The 25,603-nt window shown below is 40.3% G+C and overlaps 1 protein-coding gene and 1 long non-coding RNA gene across 7 annotated transcripts in view; both read left to right on the top strand.

The window, feature by feature from the left end:
- The window catches only part of LOC308587179, a 123,388-nt gene that overhangs the window by 60,690 nt on the left and 37,095 nt on the right, over window positions 1-25,603 (top strand). The gene's annotated exons all lie outside the window — the stretch shown is intronic.
- Window positions 1-25,603, top strand: part of NEK7 (NIMA related kinase 7) — an 84,817-nt gene that overhangs the window by 53,121 nt on the left and 6,093 nt on the right. For 5 of the 6 annotated variants that reach the window (XM_081194511.1, XM_081194508.1, XM_081194507.1 and 2 more), the window contains 4 exons: window positions 5,211-5,319; window positions 7,202-7,309; window positions 10,174-10,268; window positions 15,720-15,833. In XM_081194511.1, the coding sequence (XP_081050637.1) occupies window positions 5,211-5,319; window positions 7,202-7,309; window positions 10,174-10,268; window positions 15,720-15,833 (426 nt within the window). Of the gene's footprint in view, window positions 1-5,210; window positions 5,320-7,201; window positions 7,310-10,173; window positions 10,269-15,719; window positions 15,834-17,768; window positions 17,793-25,603 lie in introns of those variants that run through there. The other variant, XM_081194512.1, reaches the window with a different exon arrangement.

Here is a 25,603-nt window from a genome sequence, read left to right as displayed (position 1 = left end):
CTACTCGTGGTATATTGTATTTTGCAGCAATGCTAGGGATATATCAAGATAGACAGCTAACTAGTTAGCTAGTTAATTTCCTGTTTAGGGAAGTTTTTAATGTCTGATGTTTTATTGTATTTTTAATATTTTGTTGGAAGCCACCAAGAGTGGCTGGGGAATAAATTGTTGTTGTTGTTAAAAATCTCACAATAATTAAGACAAGTTCTTGTTCCAAATTTGATCCAAAAATGCCCTGCTAGCAGAAAGCATCTTCTACCAAAGAAGGCTTGCTTCCATAAGAAAAGTAACCCCCAAATCAAGAGAAGTTATTCAGTTTGCACAAAGTTTTGTGTAGTACTTTTTATGACCCATTAGCTTTTGCAAATCTCAAGACAAACTGAGCTATTCCAAGCAGATTTGGAACTTGTTAAAGGTTAAAGCAGGCTCCCCCAGATTTATTTTGAATTTATTCTGGAAAGGAGTAGCTTTGATGTTTTAACCCCCCAATATTGAAAGTGGCTTGCAATCAATGAAAGCACTTTAAAACAAAACAAATTAATCAATTAAGCCAATATAAACAAAAAACTACAAAATCACACAGCGAAAGAACAGAAAACCATTTACACAACTAGCTAACTAAGCTCCATGAAATAATGTGTGTTTCTATTTTGGAAAAAAAAAAAAAACACTTGAGAGATGCTACCAGTCAGTGTAGAGAACTGTAAGTTAGATGTGCCAATGATCTGACCCTGTATAAGGCATCATCCTATGTTTTTGTGCTTCTGTGCCTTTGTAAAAAGGCAAGCAGGCAGACACCCTTAGCTAAAGAATTCCAAGGAATGCTACAAAGAAAACCATAGGTTGTAGTGTAATAGAGGACTAAACATTTCATTATATACTCGTACCTTGGAACTCGAACGCCTTGCGAGACTAACGTTTTGGCTCCCGAACGCCACAAACCTGGAAGTGATTGTTCTGGTTTGCGAACGTTCTTTGGAACCCGAATGTCCGTTGCGACTTCCGGGGCTTCCGGTTGGCTGCAGGAGCTCTCTGCAGCCAATCGGAAGCTGCGCCTTGGTTTCCGAACGTTTTAGAAGTCGAATGGACTTCCAGAACAGATTCTGTTTGACTTCCGAGGTACGACTGTATACCATATAGTTCTATGCCATAGCAGAAGGGCCGCTCAGCACTAGAGCTATGCATTCAAAAGGTCCTGGGTCGAGGCCCTGACATTCCTTTGGTAGGACTGAGAAAGTCCTTGAAACTCTGGATACCTACCTTCTTCCAGTCAAGTATCTTCACCATGTACCTTCAGACATCCGGTCTTTGGAAGGACCAAGCTTCCAGGTAAGCTCTGGAGCAAATACATTTCTCTACTTGGTTCTGCATTGGGGCAAAAAAATTACGGTAAACCCCAGTGTTAGCATACCACACCAAATCTCAAAAAAATTGATTTCATTAGTGCACATAACACTTTTGAGAACGTTTTGGGACAAGTAAGGTGTAGAATATATAGGAAGAGCTGGCGTTGTGCAATGAGTTTTTGTTAGAAGTTTGTCTAAAAATACATTGCTAAAAGTCTTTTCAGGGTTCATTTTAAAAACAATAAAATGTGCTTTCTATGCATATACTTGAAGTTGTGTATTTGTTTCTAAATGAAAAGAAACCCGGTATCTATCTATCTATCTTGTTGACATCAAACAGTCCTCTGATATGCAAATCCCAGCTATGGGGAGAGTAGATACAGAGTTTGTTTTGGATTCAGTCCAGGTCTGAGGAAAGCAGCATTTAAAGAGCTTGCATTCAAACATTGCATCATTTCAGTTTTTGAAAATATTTTGAGGAAAATTAAAAGTGTGTGTGTCTCAGCATACAGTCATACCTCGGGTTAGAGACGCTTCAGGTTGCGTACCGCGCCGAACCTGGAAGTACCGGAATGGGTTACTTCCGGGTTTCATCACTCGCGTATGCACAGAAACTGTTGCCTTGGTTTCTCTCCTCCCCTGGAATCGTGCCCTGTGTTTAATGTTACGGGCAACTCTATCCTGGGGAAGGAAAGCCTCCTTCCTTCACTCCTCCTCCTCCTCTTCTTCTTCTTCAGGGGTGGGCTCCTTCTCTGCCCCCCCCCACCAACAAGGTCCCATGGGGTTGTAAAGCAAGCCAGGCCATTTAGCACCGACCCCATTCATTCCAGCAGCTGTCCGTCATCCACTTCAAGCCCTGCGAAAAATATCATCACCATTATTATTATTATTATTATTATTAGTAGTAGTAGTAGTAGTGCCCTCCACCCATATCAGGGCGGCTCACAGCCTGAAACTACAGTACTAAGCACATGCTAAAAACTAGAACAAAGGCAAACCAAACCAGGCCAGCAACTCTCCTTCTTCCTTATTTGTGAAACAAGCCTGTTAATTGCCTATCCAACAACAACCAAAAGGCACTGAAGGTTTTTGAGATCAATGCAAGCTAAAAAGCATTGCAGGGGGTTGGGCTAGATGACCCACAGGGTCCCTTCCAATTCTACGTTTTTCTGAAAAACACACACGCACAACCCAACTACGGTCCCTCTGCAGTCCTCACCCCAAGCAACTATGTGCGTGCCTTGTCTTGCTACCTGTGGTTTTTGGTCTCTCGTCAGCCCCCTCCCCCCAATCTATTCATATTCCTTTCTCCCTAATCGCCAGTATTACATTTTTCTCTGGTTGAGACTTAAAACAGAAAGCCCTAATTCTCAACTGTGCTTCTTGCTGCAGTCCTACTGTCTACTCAGAAGTCAGGTCCTATTAGATTCAGCAAGACTTACTCTCAGGTAAGTGCAGTTAGGGCTGCAGCCTTTGTGACCCAGGTTTTGGGTCCTTTTTAGGTTCAGGATGTCACTGCTTTAACTAACAATGAATTCTCAAAAGTCAGCCCCACTGTTTCCAACAAGGTTTAAAGGTAAAGGTAAAGGGAACCCTGACCATTAGGTCCAGTTGTGACCGACTCTGGGGTTGCGGCGCTCATCTCGCTTTATTGGCCGAGGGAGCCGGTGTACAGCTTCCGGGTCATGTGGCCAGCATGACTAAGCCGCTTCTGGTGAACCAGAGCAACGCACAGAAACACCGTTTACCTTCCCGCCGGAGCGGTACCTATTTATCTACTTGCACTTTGACATGCTTTCGAACTGCTCGGTGGGCAGGAGCTGGGACCGAGCAACTGGAGCTCACCTGTCACGGGGATTCGAACCACTGACCTTCTGATCGGCAAGTCCTAGGCTCTGTGGTTCAACCCACAGCGCCATCCGCCTCCCGTTACTTACATACAAAGCCCTAAGTAACCCTGGATCAGGTTACCTGAAATACCTCTTCCTTCACTTGTCCAGGAAGGGGACTATGATCAGCTAATCAGTTTCAGCATGGCCTGATGTGTATTGGCTTGTGATAACACGGAAGCAGCTTTCCTCACTGTTAGGGTCAGTGCTGGTGAAATATGAGAGACTGTCTCAGTGTTGGCATTCTGCTAGCTCCTGAAGGCACACCTGTTTAGGCAAGCCCTCTCCTGAACTGAACTTCTGATTTTATTATTTTAACTTTAAGGGGAAAAAAACTGTTTTAATGGCCATGTCTTTAATTGTTTGTTTAATTGTATGTGTTAATTACGGATGTTTTAAGGCTGTGGTATGTTTTAATTATGGATTGATGTTATTGATTTTATAGCTCTAAACTTCCTTAGAAGCCATTTTGGCATAAAAGTGGTATGTAACGTAATAAATAATAAAATGGGGCCAGCAAATTGAAGGAACTGCACTAGTAGCCTCTAAACAGCAACACATTTCTGAATGAATTTGGGATTTCTCGATTTTAAATAAACGATGACTATATGGCTTCTTCGCCTTTGCGTGAAACCTTATCTGGAATTGAGAGCTGATTAAAATATTAAGGGAAATTATATGGTCTCTCTCTCTCCCCCCACCCCCCGTGAACTTTAATGCTTCAGAATGAATGTGGTGATAAGACCGCAGGTAAAAGGCTAGAGCATCAGGCCTAATACTACACCTCTTGTGTTTTGCAACATATTTTGTTTTTACACAGGGAAGCATTTGAAAATATAACCTCCCACTTAATGCTAAAATATCAGTACCTTGTGCTGTTTTTTTTAATGTTTCAACTTGTTCACGGTTCCAAATAAATCAGTACCACAGTCAGGTAAATGTGTTTAGGCTCAGATTGCCACACACTGCAGATTCTGCTATTCAGTGAGTGAATGTTTAACTGATTTGGAGGTGGGGGTGCAATGGAGGTGGGGGTGCAGCTTCAATACCTTGGCAACAAGGTTTCGTTACCTAAAGGACATATGTTGCCATTGTGGTTTGCATTACATTTGTTTCAAATATCAGTTGACTCAGTTAGCACACAGCTGTTAATTTTCTTTTCAAGCCATTTTCTTTATCCCACTTAACCTTGTCCTGTCAAGGATGAGGAAGATATCATATAAATAGGATAGATCAGTGGCAGACTTATGGGTGGCAGTTTTCTTCTCAGCTTGAACATAGCTCTGACAGCCGCCTTACACCTGCCACGCTTGCAGGTCTTTAGAGTTGGCAGTGTAATAGTATCCTTAGCCAACAATAAAAGAAAAACATGCAGTTGTTTTGCAGTCCTGGCATTACAGTTACTGAAATAAATCACACACACACCTGCCATTTTATTTGGTCAAATAGCTGTTTCTAGACAGACCTAGAAACCCTGCATGCTCCTTGGAGGAAGAGAAAGTTTTAAACAAATAATAGAAAATACTGCAATAAATTCATTGGGAAGCAGTATTTCTGTGGTATAGCATTGTAGTCTGAAATGTGTGGTATAGCATTGTAGTCTGAAATGTCTAATGCAAAATCATATTCTAAAAGGGATAGGGGGCAACCATTATCATCAAAAACTCTACCTTCCAGCCCTGAAGCTGTAGGTTAAATTCAAATTCGAGGGGGGTCTCAATCAGACCCTGACCTGCCAAACTTTCCTTAGGGTGCAAGCTGGGATTATTCGTATCTACTTATATTAAGTGTGTGGGGGTGTGTCCAGTGGGGATTTTTGTTTCATCGGTTAAACACGACCCTTTGGTGGGTAGCAATATTTTGTTCAAAATCCTATCCTTTTAATAATTTTTAACCAAATTATTGCTTTGCGACGTTGGGCTACTCACAAATCCGCTTTGGCAGTAGTTAATTTTATTGTTCTTATTTTTTAAAGCATTTCAAGAAGCAGAAGAGACTGATTCCTGAAAGGACAGTTTGGAAGTACTTTGTTCAGCTCTGCAGTGCCTTGGAGCACATGCATTCACGGCGCGTCATGCATCGAGGTAACTTAATTGCATTTAATCAAGCTAATGTCATTCCAGTGTAGAGGTTGAAAGAAAAATATATTTCCAGTGTATGTGATTTTGTGTGAGTGTGCATATTACTGCAATGGCTTTTTTACAAATTGCTTTTCCTCTTCGGGATAGGTAACTTGATAAATATTGCTCAGTGCAGAGAGTAATAATCTTGGGTCCCTCCTTTAGCGAGAACACATTAAAACAGATTTGTGCTGGTACATTGGAGTGATGACTATATTATGGGTTAAAATGAACAACTTACAATTCATATGCATGCTATGAATATGCTGTAGATTCTTAAAAATCATTTATTTTTGAAGACTTATTCTGCATCTTTGGATTATGCGCTTCTCAAAATAATTCAGGTAATAATAATAAAAACCAAACACACACACACGCACTAGCAGCCCTTATCCCTCTGGCTGATGGATAGGGTCAGTGTGCGCTTCCCTTTGGCTCTGCGGTTGGAGGGTAATTGGCAGTAGGGAGCAGAGTGTTTTCCTGGCAGGGAAGGGGTAGTATGCTCTCTGCAGCTGCTTCCTTGTCTGGCTGATGGATGGGAGCAGACTGCCGCAGGCTGGGAGGCAGGAAGTGCAACTGGTCAGGGCTACTTAGTGCCCTGGGAGGTGGCAAAAACAGAGTGTGCTTTCCTTCTGCTCTCTGGTTCCAGGACAACAGTCTCTAGGTTTGTCAAACTTCTTAGATACACAGGACGATGTCCATAACTAGTTATATCCAGAATATACACAACTGAAATCAGTAAATGCAGCTCCTGTTGATTTCAGTGGTTCTACTCTGAGTATGAATAACATGGCCTAGCAACCATATACTTTTAATAAGATGTGCTTAAAAGATGTTGTTAACCTGGGGGAGCTAAAAACACACACACAACTTCCCTTTAAGTATAGGAGACTGGCCTACCACAAAACTCCAAGGGGGAGGTATGACTATTTTCCTGCCAAAAAACAACTGGGAAACTACTTTTCTCCTTGTCTGTATCAACCTTCAGAGACATGGGAGAGCATTTGAGAGACTGATGTATAGCACTATGATTATTAGTGCTTATTGAAATCTCATGCATTCAAGGAAATCAGAGGATCATGGTTAGTTGTGAGAAATTGTTTCCTGTACATTTTGACACCTCTTAAGATAATGTAACCAAATTTTGCATGACAGTTCCTGAGTCCTAAGAGCAGGCTTTTCTATGTTACTTCCTCTTGAAATCAGTGAGGCTTAAATTTAAAGCTCCTGTTTAAAACTTACCTTTAAGTAAGTTTTCTTAAGGCAGCCCTGTTCAGGGAAGTTTTTAATATGTAACGCTGTACTGTTTTTAACACTTGATTGGGAGCCGCCCAGAGTGGCTGGGGAAACTCAGCCAGATGGGCGGGGTATAAATAATAAATTATTATTATCATTATTTTTATTATTTTTATTATTTTAATTATTATTATTATTATTATTATTATTATTATTATTATTATTATTATAACATTTACATTTTGATCTCAAGTATGTTGAGGTTGATGCTGCTCTTTTAAATGGATGATTAAACCATCTATGGCTTTTAAACTGTAGAGGTGGGGTAATGTTACGACATTATGTATTTTTTGTGTTTTTATGTTGTAAGCCGCCTGTGAGCCTTGGGTAAATGATGGTATAGAAATTTAATAAATTATTATGAAATAATAAAAAATAATTAACAATAAAAATAAAATTTAGCCTATGGGGGTTGAGTATGCATAATTGGTATTTTTAAATATTTTAAAGCAATACATATATGTTTAACTTTAAGCAAAATTAGATGAGTACTCACATGCAAGTCATGGATATTCTACTGTCACCTGTTGAAATATTTTTCTTTCTACAGATATCAAGCCAGCAAATGTATTCATTACAGCTACGGGAGTAGTAAAACTTGGTGATCTTGGATTGGGAAGGTTTTTCAGCTCTAAAACCACGGCTGCTCATTCTTTAGGTCAGAGAGATTTCCTTGATTGTAAAATGATGTATGTTCACACCAGTAAATGGCCCTCCCCGCCCCACATTAATTACTGGAAAGGTCAGCTAGAGGAAGTTGGCCCTGCAGAGGATGACACTCATTTCAGGGACTGAAATCCTGGACCTTGTCAGTCAAGTGAGGCATTCCCATGGAATCATAGTAGTTGATGATGATGTGGTGGTTTTTGAGGTTTCTTGCAGCCACTGTGTAAACAGTTCCCATATGGAAGAGGTGGCTCATAACAACCCCGGGCCACAGCACCCTACAACTTTTGCATTGAGGACTCGGGTGGGCCCCAAGAGGGACTCTCCTATTTTATTTTAGGTTGCATAGTAGCAATCTAAATTTGGAAATGCAAGTAAGAACCTCAGGCTGCTTCTTCCTTGCAGGTTACCCTACTTTCATTTCGTACAGCGTTCCCTCTTTTCCTTCCCTTTAGAGTGGTGGACTTCTGGGGGTGACAGACCTGCGGTGGATTCCTCTTGATCATAGAGCAGAGAGTTTATGTCGGATACATTTTACAATTTACCTCTAATTGGCATTGGCGCATTGCAAAAGTCCAGCAGAAAAAGATAATAAGAACGGGCATTGTTCAAGATCCGACTAGAACAGCAAATGCTCTTGAAAAAGCTCACAAGCAGAGCTAAATAATGAAAACTCTCCCCACTACTTAATTGCCCATACCTGGTAATCAGAAGCATATTCTCCTCCAGATGCAAATATTTCTAGTTAACAACTATTGATAGACCTTTCCCCATTGGATGTTTTGAAGAGCTAACATAACTTGCCTTTAAAGGGTACCCTTTTAAAGGGAGTTTATGCTAGTAGCCTTCACAAGATCCATTCTTGTGGCAATGAACTCCATGGTTAATTATGCAGTGCATGGAGAAAGGTTTGCTTTTACTTTTACCATGGCATCACCCGGGTTTGGTATATGGCCTTCCCACACCCTCTGGTATTCAAAGAAGAGTGACAGAAAGCACATTTGAAAAAACCTAAGTTGTCTTTTTTGTTAAACTTGCCTCAGTAGGACGTATCAGCTCTTCCCCGCTCCCACCCCATTTATTGTGTGAAGTCAGAAGGTTCTTATTTAAATGCTTCAGTTTGTATTATAGTTAAAGTGTTAGAATAGGCTAAACTCTGCAGAATTCAAGCATTTGTTCTTCTTTCCCCCTGTCATCAATCTTTCACACTCATCTCAACCCCCTAATGTCACAGCAGGTTTCTGAGAACTACTGGTTAAAGGAACTTTTGCTTTTGGTAAACTACAAACCTCCAAGCCTTAGTGCTTGCAGCTGCCCCCTGTAGAGTCTGCAAATTCTTTCTCCACCAATTCCTCACCCTGTAAGCAGCAGATATGTAGCCTGTTACAAGCCAGATCTGCTATTAGTATTGTTATTGTGAAGCAAATCGTGTCATTGGAGGTTGTACCATAAACACAGCAACAACTGTGACTTTATCAGCAGATCAGTGTTGGGTAGTCTTTTCCAGCTCAAATCACTATCAAGAAAGTTAATTTTAAGAATGCTGCAGTTTTATCATGCTAAATTGCAGTGTCATTTAAATTTCTCAGTTTCTTTTTGACACAGCATCAGAACCTCCTGGAATATGAAAGCCCATAAAATGGTCCAGGGGCCTGTCTACACATTACAGTCTTTTTACACTGCTGCGCGTGGCAGCTCTTGGCACTTTGTGAAGTGTTTGGATCAGCAAACAGATAAAGCTGTTTTTTTTTTCATCACACCAGATCATCCTGCTAAATTCTTTTAGCGTTTTGGGACAAGCAGCCCTGGAACACAAGTGAGGAGTTTCCGCATATGAGCGGCTTGCCATGTGGAAATGCAGGGTGGCTTAAAAGGAGATCTACACCCATGCCCTGAAATGTAAACTAGCCCTACGTGCCAATATTGTTTTAGGATACAGTCCTATATATGCTTACTGGGGAGTAAACCCCATTGAACTTAATGCGACTTACTTTTGAGAGGGCATGCATAGAATGGTACTGTTCATACATTTTTAGGAAGTATGTAAACAAACTTTTAAGGGGCCAAGAACCATGACTTCATTAGTTAGTTATTCTTGGCGTTTTAGAACATTTATCCATAACCTATAAAACCTTTGAATTTCTAATCCACTTTTGAGCTGTGCTGTTCTACTCTTGTCTTAAGACTCATCCACACTTCTGCTTGTCCCATGCCTAGAAAGTGGGTTTCTGACTGTCCCGTTCTTTCTAGGCACATGCCCTGCCACTTTCCCTTGGAAAATCCAGTTGTCACTCCTTTCCCTTACCATTCCTGTCAATACTTCAGTTACTCTTATAGTGCAATCCTATGTGTGTCTACTCAGAAGTAGGATCCACTGTGTTCAGTGGGGCATACTCCCTTGTAAATGTGTTTGATTGCAGCCCCTATTATTATTATTATTATTGAAATGCCCCATACTTGAATGATAGAAAGCAGATGAATTGAAAAATACTTCTGTTGTTCCAGCAGGGATAGGATACTGAAAAATATTACAAGAGATTGGAAATTCATAACATTAATATTGATTTATATAAAGGTCTGAATTGCTAAATCACTTCCTGATAATTCTGCAAGTTTTATCTTCATTTTTTAAAACAGCTTATCATAGAAGTCGACTCTATAAAATAGGGCTAAGGTTGCCTGAAATGAGATTAAGTTCATTTACAATATCCCTCTGTATTGTCTCTTTGCATATTTGTTAATAATTGTGCAATTATTATTTTTTAACCAAAATATTGGAATGTATATTGCTTGAAAGCATTGTGATGAAGTTTTAAGTGTTCATTTTTTTAAATTATATTTCCATATTGGTTGCAGTGGGAACACCTTATTACATGTCTCCAGAGAGAATCCATGAAAATGGGTACAACTTCAAATCAGACATTTGGTCTCTAGGATGTCTCTTGTATGAGGTAATACTTTTAAAACTTGTACACCTTACTTATTGGTGAGTGATGTTTTCAAAAGTCTTTCTGTATCTGTCTTAAGATCCTGTTATTCATTTTTACATCTATTAACCACTTGGTGATAAAGTAGTATTAAGCGAAAGTGTAGAAACTTAACCTTTTACTGCTGAGCATGATAAAATTTACATACATTCCTCAATCCTGAATGAATCTGTTGCAGAATTTTTCCATAAATTTCAGCTCAGAATGGATCACCCCCTGAATTAGAAATGATCTATTCTTGGCACTGCATCCTTAGACTTGCACACATTCCATAGCATAGCTAGCTGTGAACAGAAACGTGTCCACCATACCCAGTGAACACACTAAGGTTGTAGTAGAACTAACACTGCTTATACCAGCCTACCTTTTTAAATCAGTGTAAAAAACTCTTCTAAAAACTGAACCTTTAAAATACTGCATTCTCAAAAGTTGCTGATCATTTCTAGTTAAGATTGGTGGGTGCAGTGTGGAACAGGGGTTCCTGTACTGTTTAAGAGTTGCATAAGGAGCTGTCAAAATGTTTGCAGTTATTAAAGGCACAAAATTACTGTCAGATTAATTGATATATCTGGTAATCTTACCTTCTAAAAGATAAGCAGGGAAATAGCACTATGAGCAGGGATTCATTCAGTCATTCACTCATGCACATGATAATTACGGTGCCAACCTGTCCTGTGGCTTAATACTAATTATACAGGAATCAACAAGATAACCAAGTTGAACCAAATCCTTCAGGACATGCACAGCTGCTCCTAAGGTTCTCCCACTGTGCTTTACAACTTCTACCCAAATGCTCTCCAGAGAGGCCCTCCCAGCTCAAAAGCATCCAGGTGAAGTAACAAACCACCTGTCTCCATGATTCAGCAGAACTCACTAAAGCTATCCATCAGGATAAACACCTGCTAATGCAGAATTGGGATTTTGTGAATTGTCTCTTTATATCCATGGCAAACATTATTGTTTTCTTTGTAACCAACTCAGTGCCCCTTCTAACCATATAAACAATGGCTACCTCAAGTACCTTTTGAGATTTGAATTTTTCATACTGGGGCTTGGGTGTTTTCACATTAAAAAACAAGCAAACAGTATTAGGCCCCTGCTCTTCATGGGGAACCACTCAATACTGATTCAGCAGCACCCATAGAGAACCTAGTGGATGCTCAAAGAAATGGCATCCTCTGTGCAACTTACTGGCAGCTTACTCTGGTGTGATTCTTTTAGTAGAAAAAATGTTAAGAAAACATATTGTGCACTCACATATTTTTTATTTTAATTTCTGATCCAGAATGTGCCTCAATTTTTGAAATGGAAAGTTGTATGATTTGGTTTGGAATTCAAAAGTCTTTTTTGGCTGTGTAGAATGGAATTTAATGTAGATTTTAAAATATTTATCAAAATGATGTATTCTAATCAAATAAAAGCCTCATGGAAGAATTCCTTTAGACATTTATGTGGATCAGGATAGGGATTTTGTGAACCCCTGTTTTCTCTTATGCTTCCTGTTATAAAATGGTGACCTTTAATGAAATTAACAACTGCATTTTGTATTGACAGTACTTTCATTGCTTTTTTCATTTATCATTGCAGTGTGTTGATTGTTTTGTTTTGTATTACTGCAGATAGTTAGGATATAATTAGTGAGGTCATGTTATGAAGGATGGCAATAGGTTGATAATAAGCTTCAGGTTTTAGTGAAATCACTCCTCAGATTTACTGATTTAGCAAGAGGATCCTTGCTACGTAGGAGAGTAAATACAAATGTTGTGCTGGTATACAAACAGGTGCAAATGTTAAGATCTATGATTATAAGATCTGTTCCTTCTTCTCTTAAAAATTAATCCACAGTCCAATTTTATTTGGCTATCAACAGATTTTACTCACTTGAAATTCATTCAGCTGTTGATCTCGTTGAATGGAATAATCCAGTGCTTCCAATTATTTGTAATAAGGATCCTATTTGTAATAATTATTTGTAATAAGAATGGCTAACCCACAAAACAGTTAATCGAGAGCAGTTTAATTTTAGCCAGTTTACGTCTATTACCATCAATGGGACTGATAAAGTATGAGTATTTCAGTTCAACAATTCTCTGAAATTGATTTTTTTTTTACCTGTCTAACATAAAATGCCCTTTAAAATGTTTTAATTACTTCCATGTTTGGTGCATTTGTTCATGTTTATCTTCAGATTAAAGATAGGGAAACTGTTCATGAAATCTCCATAAAGGTCCAAGTGACTATGTTTCACTAGTTAATTTGTGGCAGTTGATTGGATTTTCAGCTAAACCTAATGTTTGGTTTATTTTCTGTTTCTGGCCGCTGTATGGCAGATCACTTACAGTTTAATAACAATTACTGACTTTCCTTATTATGAAGATTTTTTTCTTCCAAGGTTCATTTTACAACAGGAAAATTATACTTTGAAATATGCCTGAGATATAAAAAATAATAATAATTAAATAACCACCCCAAAACACACTCTAATCACTGCGGTTTTAATTGATATGCAACAAAGTAGACTTTACTAATTAAAATCAAGATGCCATGCTTTTGCTACATGGACCTTTACATGGAAAAGTAGGTTTTACACATTTCCTTTATTGTTCAGTGCAGCAATTGCATCCTTACAGGGTCGTAGGTTGGTGGCTTACAGCTCCCCCCAAAAAAAAGAGTGGGAGAGAGAGAGAGAGCTCACGTTGCCACCAGCCCTGAAGACAGACAGTGGGCTTTCGTCCCTCAGACACCCCCAGAATACTAATCAGGAAAGTCAGACCCTGGAGGTCAGGGAGCAAGTCAATCATTCTAGCGATCGTCTCAGTGTGGAGGATCAAATTAGCCTGAAAAATTCAGCTGCTGGGAGGAGAGGGCGAGCAGCTGTCAGGGGCAGCAGCGAGATGCACTAATGAACCAGATGAATAGTGCAAAAGCTTGAAAATAAAAACAGGACAGTTGACATTTTTCATCTGTCAAAGCAGGAGATGCATGAAAATATAGTATTCCTGTTTTAACTCCTTAGGGGACATTCAGCTTTTCTTTCTTTCTTTCCCCCCCTTTTTTAACACTCTCCAGCATTCAAACAAGAGTACTTTTTAATGAACACCTAGCGTACCAACACACAGGATCTCTGCATTTATTTTGAATTTCCTGCATTTCGTGCAGGTTCTGTTGCTGGAATTCCTGGCTTTGTGTTTTTTTTGTTGCACATAAAGGGGGCAAAAAACGCTGCATGAATTACCTTGTTTCAAGATTTAATATTATGGGGCCGGTACAGTTTGCAAACCGCTTTTCTTGAGAGCCTTAATCCCTTTGCTCTTAGGGGTTTTAAAAAGAGAATACAATATTTATGGTACCCAATTAGTGCACGCACAGCTGTAATGGATTTTGAGATCCTTGCTGTAAAATCCTTGCCTTCATGTCCATTTTGGAAGATTCCTTCCCAAAGTCTCCTTTATCAATAATGCTGCGGCTAATATTTTGCAGCTTTCTTTTGGTTGCGAAGGAGTTAAATGTTCTATCTGGAAGACCACAAGACAGATGAGAGCCATTTTCAGCTTGTCCTGTCCCTGCTGAAGCTCACTGAGTAGCACAGCATGGACTAGCGTGTTTCACACACACTCTGCCTGTCTGGGGAATGTACACATTGTCCTTCCAAAATCAAACTTATTAGCACATGTAGAAAAGGGTGACTGACTTTGGGGCAGCATCGCACTCCAAGCAGTGCTCACACCGCTGCGGTTCAGAGATTTAAAGCGTTTGGAAGGCAGTACGAACATTTTTTTTTCATTAAAAAAAAATCCCTGTAAAGTTAGCAATCCCATCACAGTATTTGTTTGCCTTTGTAAAGTCGGGCTATCTTCAAATAAACATTAGGTGCACTAATGATATTTTAAAGTTCTTACTTTAAAGGTTCCTTGCCAAAAGATAATGGTAAATTTCTTAAGTGTACATGAAACCAGAATTATGCCTGCAACATAGCATGCTTGTGAGGATTTGTATTCATATTAAATCAAGTGTTGATGCATGTATCAACTTGCATTTCTGCTTCCAGCATATGTGTTTGGGGTTTGGTATGCACAGAGGACAGAAGCTGCAGTTCTGCACCAAATTTCATTCTGCTGAAACCAGTTTTGAATAAAAATTGCTTTCTTACCTTAAATTTAGAAATTACATTTTAAAGAACTAAGCAGATAGTGAAATGGCAAATTCAAAAAAGCCAAATGGTAACAAAGAGAGTAGTATATGCATAAAAAGCAAAAGGGTTAAAGTTTATGAAACCAGCCAAAAGATTAGACTCAGGATAGATTTTAGCATTATCCTCACAATCGCCAGAGACGGTATCCTTTGGGTAATGGCCATAGTTCAGTAGTAAGGCATCTACTTTGCATGCAAATGGTCTCAGATTAAGCCCTTAGCATAACCAGGTAGGGATGGGAAAGTCTGTTGTCTGAAGTTCTGAAGGGCTGCTACCTGTCAGTGCAGACAACATTCAGTTAGATAGACCAGCAGCCTGATGTAGTATAAGGCAGCATCCTTCCCAGATTGATGAGTTGTCCAGGGTCTACAAAAGCAATTGGGAGTTCAAGCAAAACATGGATGACTCAACTTATTTCAGTGTGGTCTTACTCACCCATGGTGGTGCCCTCTGTAAACTGGAACTTGCACAAAGTTCCCAAAAAGAAGGTGGGCTCCAAACGGAAATAAATAGTTTACAAAAGTACTTTATGGCTTTGCAGACTACGCAGCAATATTTCATTCTTTAAAGCATAGGGGATCATCTAGGAGGAATATGGTCATGATCCAAAGAACAATTTAGCTGTACTCATGGGGGTTACAGTGGGATCCCCCAGTGGGATTCTAAACATTTTTCAGCCATCATGCCATATCACAAATTGGTTTTGAGAACCCTATCTGTTTCAGAATTAGTTTTCCATTTTCCATGGTGGTGGTGGTGGGTGGGTAGGGAGGGCAGTGTGCTATTTGAAAAACGCAAGCCTAGAGCAGAACTTGTTGTACAGTTCTTTTAGATTCTGATCAGAATTCTCATTTTAAAATTAGATCTTTATTTGAATGGTGAGTCCTACAAAGTCAGTATTGGTGGATAATAATCTGGTTTCAGAAAGACATGTCAGTTAAATATATAAACAGACTGTAACATTACAGAAGCCAGCTTCACTTGCATTAGGCACACACCCTTCAAAAAAACGATTGAGAAACAAATATAATGAAGTTAAGGACAGTGAAGATCACAAGAAGTTGACGTAACATGTTTTCCATTTAAAAATTAAACTGGGCCTTTCGAAACAAAAAGTAGTTCCTTGAAAATATACTTATTCCTCTTAACCACACACACAAATTAAAAATTAAAAATCACAAAAAAATCCAAGATACATTTTATTTTGTTTTAATTCCACACAGATGGCTGCACTGCAGAGTCCATTCTATGGTGACAAAATGAACCTGTATTCCTTATGTAAAAAGATTGAACAATGTGACTATCCACCTCTTCCATCGGATCACTACTCAGAAGAGGTAAGTAGCACCACTCTCTGTAGTATATTTGAAGGTAGAGGTATGAGTACTTGATGAATATTGAATAGTGCCTTTTTTAAAAAAAAAAGTTTCCAGTTTATACTGGGATCTGGGTATGTTCTTGCACAAGCATAGCTTATGCATGAGAACGTCTTCATGACCTTCTTGTTTGTATTGTGGGCTCAACAGTGTGCCAGTTTTTTTCCTTGATCCCTGAATATGCTTCCTCAAGAGAATGGTGTACTTTCAACACTGTGGCAGTTTTGAAGCTGAACTTTTCACATGCAGAAGAGTCGAAGGAGATGGCTGTAAGGCAATACATAATACTTTAGAGTGGTCCTGTCTCCTCCTTCTAATACAAGAGATTAAAATTTGAATGATGCTGTGTAGGAGAAACCACTCACAGTGGATGCAGAAAACCCAAACCCTTAATACCATCTGCTTCGGTTGGCTACAAATGAACAGCAGGATTTTCTTTTATTCACCTGTATTGGTATTATCTTGTGCTAGCAAGTGCCTTCTGAATTCATCTTCCTTTGGTGTTCTCATGAGAACTAATCACCCTTCTGATAACTTCATGGAGGAATGAGGTTCCTCACCAGTTCACCTGCCAACATAGATGTGGTCCAAAGGTAATTAGGCATTCTCATGTCATAGCCATGTTTCCCCTGAACCCCATAAAGGATGCATGTATTCATTATTGTAGGAATAATACCTGCACAGGCTTAGTCCCCATGCATGGATCACCCTAAAGCCATATAGATTACCATAAGGCATAATGTGAGTTTCCCATTCCTGACCAAAACTTTCCTGTCAAGGAAAGTCAAGGAGCTTAAGCTCAGACTCAGGTCCCTTTACCAAGAGAAGGTGCTGGGCATGGAATGGGAACCCTGTAAATTCCTTCCATTCTCTATGTGTACACATCTTTGTATACCTGTAGAAAACACAGGGTTCCAGTCTGCGGTACAGAGGCTTCTCTGCATTCGCAGGAGAGGACCATGCACTGAGAGTCAAGGATTAAGGCCGTATTGCTGTTCCCATAGTGGTGAACTTGTGCTACTGATAATTCATTTTGATTTAGATGGTGAGGGTTGCAAAATACTGATTAGCAGCAAAAGCATATGTAAAACACATTTTGGCTAACTAATGCAAGAAGACACAGGAAGAACATACGTTTCTTCAGTATATGAAAAAGTGTGTGTATGCTTGTGTGTGCGTAATTCTTTTATCTTGTAATGAAATATTCTCAAAGTTTGAACTAGGTAAGAACTAGGTAAGCTGCAAGCCAACAAAGAGGCTACAGTAACTTATTCTAGTTCAATGTACATGAATTAAAGATTATGTTGAAATGCACATAAATGTCCTCTCTGAAATATGTTTTGTAAGTATTAAAGCTTTGCGCTGCTTACAGAATGGGGAGTAACTTGTAATTCAAAAGCTTGAATCCTCTTGCTTTCAAGATTTTGATTATTAATAAAAGATTGCAGTCCAGGAATTTTTGGTCTTTTAAACATTCTTTGTCATATATAGTATGACAATTTGTATTTTTATTATAGTGACAATTGGAACACAGAGTGGGTTTTTTGTTGTGTTTTTAGAAAGATGATTAGAATTACTTTTTGAGGTGGAGATTTACCACCCATTAATTTGCGAGACCTTTCCTTAATGTAGCCTTCCCAATTAACTCTTTTTTTCCAGTGGCCATTTTTAATTATTACGTTTTTGTGGAATATAAATATGGCACTTCATATAGGCAACTTCAGAACCGGAGGCCTAGAAATACAGTAGGGTGTGAACAATAATGCAAAATGATAGCAAGAATGTCAGGGGCCGTTCTTTGTTGTGTCATTCATGCTGTCTTCCTTTTTCCACGAAGCGCATGAATATTTCACGTATCTGCATCCTCATCCTCTATTCTTCTTGACTAATTTTCAGACTGTCTGAATTTGCATTTCACATGGTAGCTGATTAGGAGATGCCGAGTGCAGCAGTGAAGCCTCAGCAGGCGGTTGCCATGGTGACCTTCAGCAGGATTTTAATGATGATGCCACTAGTGGTTCGTTGAAGTCGGCCTGCCTGGAGGGCTACTTCACTGCAGCTAAGTGTGAAGTTGGATATATGGATTCTCAGCCAAGGGGCAAATATCAAAGTCCGGCTCTGATAGAAGGTCTTGGTACTGGGAAAGAGAAATAAGATTCCACCTTCTTTTTTATTAACTTAGTTTGCATAGTTCCAGCTTAGGAAGGGGTGGGTGGAATCACACACACACACACAACAACAACAACAACAACAACAACAACAACAACAACAACAACCATGTTGTATATTTTCCCCATGCACAAACAGGGAGATTTACATTAACACCCTTAAAAAAAATCATTTATCCACCCGACAGCACTAAAGAGAGCAAATTGTACTGTTCCATTACTAAATAATTTCTTAAGAAAAGAAGTGGCCGTCGGAGCAGAGTTGCTTTGAACCCTTTGTCCCTTAAAAATCACATGTGGTATAAAACATTTTTTAATGAAATATATTTTAAGATTTTTCTCTCTGCTTCTAGTAATATAGTTTTAATTGTGAAAGTCTTGTATAGAACTGCAGAGGAGGAAATAGGCTAAAGTGTGTCTGCCAGACTGCAGCAGCATCCTAAAGACTTCTCGAAAATTTTGACTTCAAACCCGTTATCCAGGTTGAAAAGTGCACTTGGTTGAGCTGCTGAGTTCAGGGATCACTGAACAACGAAATCCGCTTGAATTTTTTATGCGAATAAATTTTATGAAGGAATAAAATTACTTTGCATCAGCTTCTGTCTGCTTTCACAGAAGAACATTTAAAAAAGAAATAAACCCTTTAACCACAAAATAGTACTCTTAAGATCAGTTTCTAAAACAGATATACTTTTTTCTTTCTTTTTGGCAGTGAAATCATCAGTTGCTTTTGTTTTTTCTGGGTTTTGAATCTGATGTGTGTGCTTGTGTTAATACAAACCCATTTGGTCTACTAGCACCCTTCTTCACATGCCATGACAGTGCATACTGTTTGCATACTCAGTTGTGGCAATGCTACCTCCTTCCTTCTCTGAACTCCTTCCTGCCAAAAGTTCGGCTGGTTCCTTAAACCCATCATGCTGACAACTACTTTTTATTTTATTTTATTTTTGAGTGGTTGGAATGTTCCTAGGCCTTCCATAACACCACAGCTGCTGAATCAAAAGGATGGAGAGGTCTCATTTCAGTATACTGAAGCTTATCTAATTGCCACAAAGGTTTCAAAATCTGCAAATTGCTTTTTGATTTTGTTCGTTCTTTGCTTTCATTGAATTTATTGGGGGGACGACATATTGGGGGGGGGGGACCAGTCTTTTCTTACAAATCAATGTGTTCTGAGCACTAATTTGAAACATCCCTTTTCTACAATCCTAGTAAGACATATTCCAAAGCTAGCTTTGACTGCAACAAATAAATATATAGATACAATGAAAAAACCCTACCCTAGATACTAATGAGAATTCCACTTGCAGAAGAGTCTGCCAGGGTTGCCTTTGGGACCCTTTCCTTTTTATTTTCTCTATCAATGATGATGTGGAAGAATTTGATGGCAGTGAGATTGTTTTACCCAAAGTTTACAGTTCTCCTTTATGTTGTGCTGTTCTTATTTTATCCTTTACATTGACCACGTGGCTTTCGCAATGGCTTGGCAGGTGCATTTAAGTTCCTTCAGACAGTGGTTCCCTATTAGCTAATTACTGAGAACCCCTATTTTTCAAAAGCCAAGCCATGAACCCCCTACTTTTGAAAAAAATTGATAACTATGTTAGTTACAGTAGTTTATTCTGTGAACCGCCCTGAGACGGTATATAAATTTAATTAATTCATAATAAAATAATAATACCTCTGCAAAGCAATTTTTGGAACAAAATGTGGGGTAGCCCCTAGTAGCAAAAGATTTTAGGTATTCTAAAAAACAGACTTGGGTTGAGCGATACAGTGGTGCCTCGCAAGACGAAAAGAATCCGTTCTGTGATTCTCTTCGTCTAGCGGTTTTTTCGTCTTGCGAAGCAAGCCCATTGAAGGATTAGCGGATTAGCGCTATTAGCGCTATTAGCGGCTTTTAGCGGCTTATCTGCTGATCGGATCAGCTGATAAGCGGCTTAGCGGCTTAGAAAAAGGGGGGGAGGAAAAAAACCCAGCAGGAACTCGCAAGACATTGTCGTCTTGCGAAGCAAGCCCATAGGAAATTCGTTTTGCGAAGCACCTCCAAAACGGAAAACTCTTTCGTCTAGCGAGTTTTCCGTCTTGCGAGGCATTCGTCTTGCGGGGCACCACTGTATCTGGTTTTCAACATTGTGATATATCGGCAGCTGAACATCATGATATTCCGATATATCACAGTGTCTGAAATTGGAGACTGGGGATGAGGGAAGGAGCAGTCACGGAGATCAGGTGGTTGGGGGGGAAGAGAGGAAGGGGAGTCATCTCCACCCCATGGTTTGAGTGGGAGGGGGTGCATCAAGCCGCTGTCAGCAGGGTAGCCAGTGAAGATGCAAGTCCATTGTGGCTGTTGCGGCTTTCTTGCTGACTGAGAAAATCTGCTCTGCCTCAGTGCCAGGGGAAGGTAGTGCCTGGTGTCTTGAAATGAGGATGATCAGCTGCCCTGTTTTCCCTCAGCATGAAGGAAGGCAGCTTAGACCATCATTTGATATCGGCAGTGCCTTGAAATTGGTCTCCCTCGCGTGAGGAGCAATATTATATTGATTGGTAAAGGTAAAGGGACCCCTGACTGTTAGGTCCAGTCGCAGATGACTCTGGGGTTGCGGCACTCTTCTCGCTTTACTGGCCGAGGGAGCCGGTGTTTTGTCCACAGACAGCTTCCAGGTCATGTGGCCAGCATGACCAAGTTGCTTCTGGCAAACCAGAGCAATGCACGGAAACACCGTTTACCTTCCTGCTGGAGCAGTACCTATTTATCTACTTGCACTGTTGTGCTTTTGAACTGCTAGGTTGGCAGGAGCTGGGACCGAGCAACGGGAGCTCACCCCGTCGTGGGGATTCAAACCGCCAACCTTCTGACTGGATTTCAAAACCAATTTTGGCCAATATATTGAAAAACCACACAGTGCTAAAACAGACCATAAAACCTTTGATAATACCAGGCAAAAATGACAAAAGATTAGCTTGGAGGGAGGGATAGGATGGGGCTGCGGACCCCCTGAGTGCATCTGCGGACGCCCAGGGGTTGCCAGACCCCTAATTGGGAAGCATTGCCTTAGGACATTGTTGGAGTTGTTCAAAACAGAGCACTTGGTTGTTAATGCACAGAAGATAAAAGCTGGTTCTCTCATACATGCATTGATGACAAGTGATGACCTGTACGTGTGAATGAGCAATCGTAGATTAACTGCCTCGCAGTGGTCTTTTGTTTCATTCGTTTATACATTTCATTGGAGACCTTTCACATGTTCAGCTAAGTGTTGCGCAATCAAATGACAGATGGCAAATCTAGTAATTTACCTGCCAACCAGTCAATTGCTAATGATGCTCTTTAGGAGATGGAAAACATTATACATGTGTGTCCCTAGAGCGGGGTCCCAAAATGAAACAGACCTACATTTTCCCTCACCACTGTGTGGAACAAGCATTGCTAGTTATCAAAAGCCAAGAGACACCTGTGTGCTTAACAAAAGTACTCAGTATGTTCAGCCTCCCCCTCCCCTTCCATAAAGGAGAAGGAACATGCAGAGCAGGCATTTGTGTGATTAGGCATCCCACTCTGCTCAGGTGAGGTTTAGCTGCATATTGGAGAAACTGCAAGGGGCGGGAGGTGATCTTGCTTGAGCACACAAAACCCTGTTAAATCAGACTAAAGGTTTATCTAGTCCAGATTCCTGTTTTCCATAGTGGCCAACCAGCTTATTTATGGTGGATACAAATCCTTTCAAGGAGAGACTTGCAGAAAACCTTTAAAGCTACAATAAATACAGTTAATGTAATATATCAGCTCCTCAAACACAATAAAACACATCAGCATAAAACCAGCAGAAATCATCCATAAAAGGTCTTGAGGGCATAATGGAGCTCGTAAGAGAGAGAGATATCCCCAACATCACTCCCCCCCAACCAAATAACAACATTAAGATGGAAGCAACATTAAGATGGAAGTCCACAAGCAACATCTCTTTCCAGATATTGCAGACCAAGAACTGGTACCATACTGGCTATCAGCACATTTTGTGGCAATGCGTTCCATAAATCATTTGCTCTTTAAGGAAGCACTTCCTTTCACCGCTCCTGAACTTCCCGCCATTCAATTTCATTAGATGGCACAGAGTTTTAATATTATAAGAGAAGGGGGGGGGGACTTTTACCTCTATGTATGTTTCCTAAACCATGCATAAATTTAGACACTTCTGTCATGCCTTGCCCATTACTTTCCTTTTTTCCCTAACCTAAAAAGGCCCAGACATTCTATCATTTCCTTGAAGGGAAGATGCTTCAGCCCACTGATGTTATTGGTTAAGCATCTCTAGACCTTTTCCAGCTCTACAGTGTCACTTTTAGAGATGTGGCAACCAGAACTGTGCACACTATTGTGCAGCAGAAGTATGGCCGTTCCACAGATTTGCATTGGGCTATTGCACTACTGGTAGTTTCCCATTTGCTTTCTCAATTACTTCTGGCATTGAATTTGCATTTTTGGCATTGACCCTTATAAGTATGTGACTATTGGCTCAGTCTTCAATTCAAAACATTTTTTTCCCTTATGAAGTATGTAGCCAAACACCTGTTAGCTTCAGATCAAGACGTTTATCCTACGCTTGTACTGGTGAGAATATAAGTTTATCTTACACTTGTACTGGTGAGAATATCAGTAGGCAAACTTTCTTCTTATGCCCAGCAATATTCTGTTTTTGTATTGGTTCAAAGTTCAATGGGCTTCTAATGAAGATGCATGATGTTCCCCCCCTGGATGGGCATGGTTTTCTTAAGAACTTAAGAATTTCTTAAGAATTACTATTCTGAATGTCAGGTTGGTTTTTTTCCCAGGCAGAGTCTCTAATCACAATATCATAACTCACAAATCCCTACAGAAGTTGTTCCCCTCCCCATCCTGAGTGGACAAAATAGTCTCTCTCTCTCTCTCTCTCTCTCTCTCTCTCTCTCTCTCTCTCTCTCTCTGTGTGTGTGTGTGTGTGTGTTTGTGTGTGTGTGTGTGTGTAGCACATCTTAGTGATAGAAAACACATGTTACATGCAGAATGCCCTGTCGGTTCCATTCTGTCATGAATGGCAGTGTCTTCAGTCTTAGACCCGAGAGGGCCACTGTCACTTGGAATAGAAAGTTTAGGGCTAGATGGCCAATTGTATAACCTGACATGAGGCAGCTTCATATATTAGTATGCTTAAAAGTTGTGTGCGGGGGTGTCAGGGACTGGGCAGAGGAGGAACTATGGAGACCGCCTCCCCAATCTGACCCTTCCTGAGAAGAAGACATTACAACAGGGGTTTGAGGGAGGTCACAGCTCAGAGGAAGATGAGGGGAAATGTTGGGAAATAATGGGAGAGGAGGAGGAGGAGGCAGAGCCGGAGCAGCTGGCTGCCATGTTACCACTAGAAAGCATTCCAGACCCGCCCTCTCCCAGAACCTGGCGAGCCTTAAAAGTAGGAGAGCAAAGAGCTTGAAGACAGATGGCCCTAAGTGGCAACCATCAAGGGGGTGGTGCTGTTGACGAAAGAGGAAGTGGGAGAGAAGGGACATGGAGATTTGCTCGGGACAACGCCATTATTCCAAAAGGTTGCATTCCCATGCCTCTCTCTGTAAATATTGAATAAAAAGCAGGTGGTAAGGACTTTTCTTATCCGTTTCTGGCAACCCACCGTGGGGGTTGGTTCCTCTGCTGCCTGACAGGGGGAAGGTGAAACCAGCAGACCCTTAGTAGCATCTTTTTAAGGAGTAATACGTTAGGTGAATACCTTCTGCTTAGGAATAAGCAATGTTTCTTTCTGCTTTAAATCCAAGTTCTCCGCCATCGCAGGCGTTCCCAAACACTGGCTTGCCTGTGTCAGGCTTTTTTTTTGGGGTCCCTTTTTATGACTTGAGGGACACTGAGTCCCCCACCCCACCCTTGGAGTCTGACAAACCTGTTAAAGTAAAAAGAAATGTGTCCCGCTGCTCCCCACTACCAGGCTAAGCTCCAGGCAAAATACTGTCATTGTGCTAAGTTCACAGAGGAGGTTAAGGAGAATAAGCCGAGCCGAAGGAGACTGCTGCTCAGAGATGCAACAAGAGCCTTCCCAGTCTTAGGTACTGTCCCAGTCTGCCTTTCGTAGAGCATGCTGCTCATCCCATACCAGACTAGAATATATTGCTGTCCTGACATCTCGGCTCAGCCTAATTCACATTAGCATCCCCCAGGTCAGCTGAATGCAATGAATGCTACTAGCTCCATATTAAATAGGGAACCTTCCCGACTTTATGGAAATGGATATTCCTGACAATAGGCAAAGGCATTGCAATCCCGTATTCAGCAAGAAGTCATTGTCTTTCCACACACCTTAGAAAAGAACATTCTGTGTTTTGTGCTTTTAGGGAAGATGTTTCATGGAAGTAATGTGCATTCGGGCAATAGGATGGGAGCCATTTTTTCAGCTTTGACAAATACTTCAGAGTTCATACTTAGAAAGATTTAAGGGGAGTCTGCCTCGATGACTTTCTCTCCTGTAGAGCTCATGGCATCTACCCAAAGTCTCAGTTTCTTCTGCAGTTTAGATGCCAGGTTTGGAGCTTCATCCCCAGCCCAAGTCCGTGTTTAAGATATTCAAAATAGGAGTAAGCAGCGGCTTATTTTTTCCCCTTTCCATGCTTCTTCAGCATAAACCAGCCATCTTGATAGCAGGAAATAAATACATTCATATACATACATACATACATACATACATGCATGCATACAGCTTCCCCTTGCAGACTTAGGGTATCTAGATTATAGGAAACATTCCTGATATGCATTAATAATTAATAATTATGAATAAATAATTTTACACTTTACCTTTTTTTAAAAAAGGAACTCCTGACACTTTTCAATTTGTCCTACAACATTAATTTTACACATATATATTTCCTCTTCTGCATAGCAGCCTACAAGCAGCAGCCCATCAGTAGATAAAATACCTGTGGCATGCGTGAAATACTACAAAGTTCTTTCGGGATCTGCCCAAAAGGGTTCTCTTTGCGGAGCTGAAACCTTCGTTTCTCAGAAATCTCTTGCCTGCCTGCCATGTAAGCAGTCTGCAAAGCGTTCAGCCATTGACTGCCTCTTGGCTAAGCGTACTAATACACTGCTCTTGTCGGCTGCAATATATCATCAACCCCTTGCATCTTCCTGTGGCAGATCATGTAGCTTTCCTATTGCATCTTGGGTCATCTCCTTCTGGATTTGTGAACTTTGAAGTTAAGCCTCACTTAAACTGAACGCGCACTCTTAATAACAAAGAACATGCATCCCCATAGGACTATTCCTTTATTTTGCAACTCTACATTGAAAATGGAAAGTGGGGCAGTGGGGGGGAATTGATTTCATAGAAGTCTGGAGTCCCATTTTAATATATCTGAAATTAAAGTTTTCCCCATGCTAGGCACAAGGTAAAATAAAAAAAGGAGACTTAAGAATGCAATCCTATTCATGCATTGAGTTCAGTGAGACTTACTTGAAGGTAAGTGTGCATAGGATTGCAGCTTCCTTTTCAATGACTTCCATGGTGAGATTAATGTAGAAGT

This window comes from Podarcis bocagei (genome assembly GCF_964188305.1).
Source record: "Podarcis bocagei genome assembly, chromosome: 5".
Classification (NCBI taxonomy): domain Eukaryota; kingdom Metazoa; phylum Chordata; class Lepidosauria; order Squamata; family Lacertidae; genus Podarcis; species Podarcis bocagei.
This window is presented reverse-complemented; position numbering and strand designations above follow the sequence as displayed.